Below are 2,500 nucleotides of genomic sequence, written 5' to 3'. Positions count from 1 at the left end.
ATAGGTTGTACCATTAGAGGTGCACACTGGATCCTGATAAGATGGGCAGTCTTCGAAACAAACACAGCGTGCAACATGAGCGCTGTAAGTCTTACAGACTCCAAACGATGGACATTTAACATCAAGACAAGGGTCGAGATCTGTGAGGACAAAATTTCGCGTTTTAGGCAGTCATTTAAATTGAACAACTTAATATGTTGGTGACATCTGACCTACAGAACCATAAATACCTATACAATACAACTAAATGATGAGATCCTGACACGTAAGTAAGCGTTTAAGAGCTCAAACACAAAGTCGGTTCCCTATTGCCCTAAACTAAGAGTGTCATAATTATAATACTTTGGTTTAAGGTGGGTTAGGAATTGCGTAAGGGTCGCATTTTTCGACGTCAAAACAAAGTAACGTGAATGTTATTGACAATCCTTCAACTCGAAGGAAGGTGTGTCATTGGTTTGGTCTCACTTCTCTTCGCTAAGTGATTCCGTTGCGATGTGCTGTAGCGTAGCGATGTAAACAATCTGCCGAAAACAGCTCTAAACTTTGTGGTTGCTTTATTTCAAATCCTTTTGGGAATCAGCACCGATTAAGTGGCTATTTTCTAGCGGTCTCAATTTCGCGTAGACAACAAGCATCCACTAGCTAATTTGGGAACGGTCGCCTTTCAATTTCTTGCATTCAGAGATTTAGGAATTCGTTCATTTAAAATTCAAATCTATATCTTTATTACTTTTAAGAAAGAGTACAAATACTTTCTTCTCAAAAATATCAACTCGATTTCTGCTAATACCGTATTGCTACCATGTTAGTTCCACTGCCTTACTGTATCTATTTCGATTCTTACAATTAGGGACTTGTCAGAAATTAGCAGGGGAGGGGGTTACAGGAAATTAAGCCATTAGTGATCAAAAAGGGATGCTATAATATCATTATGATGTTACAACACGAATACAAAAAGCTATTAAAAGTGTTGAACGCAGTACATGTATCTTGGTTTCTAGTGGTAGAGCCAAAAGCTTTTTCGGTCCTGTTTCTTCAACCGAGATATCAATTACATGTTAGGTTTGCTTTAATGAAAGTACTGAAACATTTTTCTTCTGTCACTGTATAACAAATTTGGAGCCATTATTTATCTATTGGGGAAGGGGACAGAGAATTTGAAGAAGAGTTCCAGGGGAGGGTCAGGACATTTCAATCCCTTTCCTAGGGAGGGTCATTTATCCTCGCCGTTTTAATGAAAATCTACACCCTCTGCTAATTTCTGTCAAGTCCCTTAGAATAGCTTGTTTCCGTCCCCGATTAGGCTACTTTAATTTACTCGCAGTAATTTAAAGTTTATGCTGCCATTAATTTTACTGTGGTGGTGGCCAACTAGAAAGCTTTTGCTACTTTGGCCACCGCACACATATCACTTTAAATTCTTTTAAGGAGGCTCGAAAGGGTTTTCAGCTGAGCGCGCGCGTAAGCCACACACGCAATTCGTAAGCTGCTTTTGCGTCAGCTCATGATTCAAATGGGTCACTAGAAATAAACAAAGACGGCTAATTTCGCTTACCTTTCTACTAATTCTTATATACATGGAATATAAATAGACATCTCCTATTCACGAAAACTACGAAAATTCTACTTAAACGGTTTAATAGTCACTTAATCCGTTTGGGTTGACCTGTAGTTCCACTCGCGCGCGGACTCGAATAAGCGGGTGACGCATGCGTAAATGCTGATCTTGTAACCCCCTAGGTTTTCCTGATTTTGAAAATTTACTCGTTTATATCTCTGCTTCTGTACGGTGAATTTTTTTTCATTTTTTGCATGTTAGCTTAGATTAATTTAAACCGTTTGTCTTTCAAATTTAACAAATTCTATAGGTGAAAAAAAAACTAGAGACATTTCAAAAAAACTTATTTTTCTGAAAAACTGACCTACAGATTTTGTTGAATTTTAAATATTTTAGAGAGTATTTCTAACATTATCTGGTAAGTTAAACGCTGAATGGTAAAATCTCACCGTCCCGTTTCTTCAAAAAGGACCACATATGTTGATATTAAGGCTCAAAGAAATGCCTAATATCGTTGCCATGGTAACATTATTTTGGAGGAAAATATAATGTGAGAAATCTACGATAGGTACTTAATACTCTGGCCAAATTTCGTCTTGATATGATTACCCTAACTGTATCTAAGGACAGGATATGTTTATTTCTTTGAAAAAAGGAGAAACTATTTCGAGCCTCCTTAAGTTAATCCCGTCTACTTAAACGTTTCTTTGTTTGCAGTGTATTGCTTGTGTACCTTATTGTTTATAGTGTGAATATAATCAATAAAGAAATCACTCAATCAAAGAGCTGTCATCAGTTCTAAAATATTCTTTATGACATTCCTTCCTTTTTCTTGAAAATCGTAGGTATGATATCATTCTTAAAACAAATATACTAACCCCCAATGAGAATGTAACTGACATGCAGAGGATCATGCGTACTGCCTGCTCCACTCAGATCCTT

General features: G+C 37.0%; 1 protein-coding gene across 1 annotated transcript in view; it reads right to left on the bottom strand.

Annotated features, from left to right (window-relative positions):
• LOC138022053 (uncharacterized) overlaps window positions 1-2,500 on the bottom strand; it is a 37,356-nt gene that overhangs the window by 23,806 nt on the left and 11,050 nt on the right. Inside the window, exons 7-8 of the mRNA XM_068869075.1 lie at window positions 2,437-2,500; window positions 1-140 (exon numbers count right to left, since the gene is read on the bottom strand). The exon at window positions 1-140 is cut by the window's left edge and continues 79 nt beyond it; the exon at window positions 2,437-2,500 is cut by the window's right edge and continues 33 nt beyond it. Of these exons, the coding sequence (XP_068725176.1) occupies window positions 1-140; window positions 2,437-2,500 (204 nt within the window). The remainder of the gene's footprint in view (window positions 141-2,436) is intronic.

This window comes from Montipora capricornis, chromosome 10 (assembly GCF_036669925.1).
Source record: "Montipora capricornis isolate CH-2021 chromosome 10, ASM3666992v2, whole genome shotgun sequence".
NCBI lineage: Eukaryota > Metazoa > Cnidaria > Anthozoa > Scleractinia > Acroporidae > Montipora > Montipora capricornis.
The sequence above is the reverse complement of the archived record's forward strand: the minus strand, read 5'-3'. Positions and strand labels throughout refer to the sequence as shown.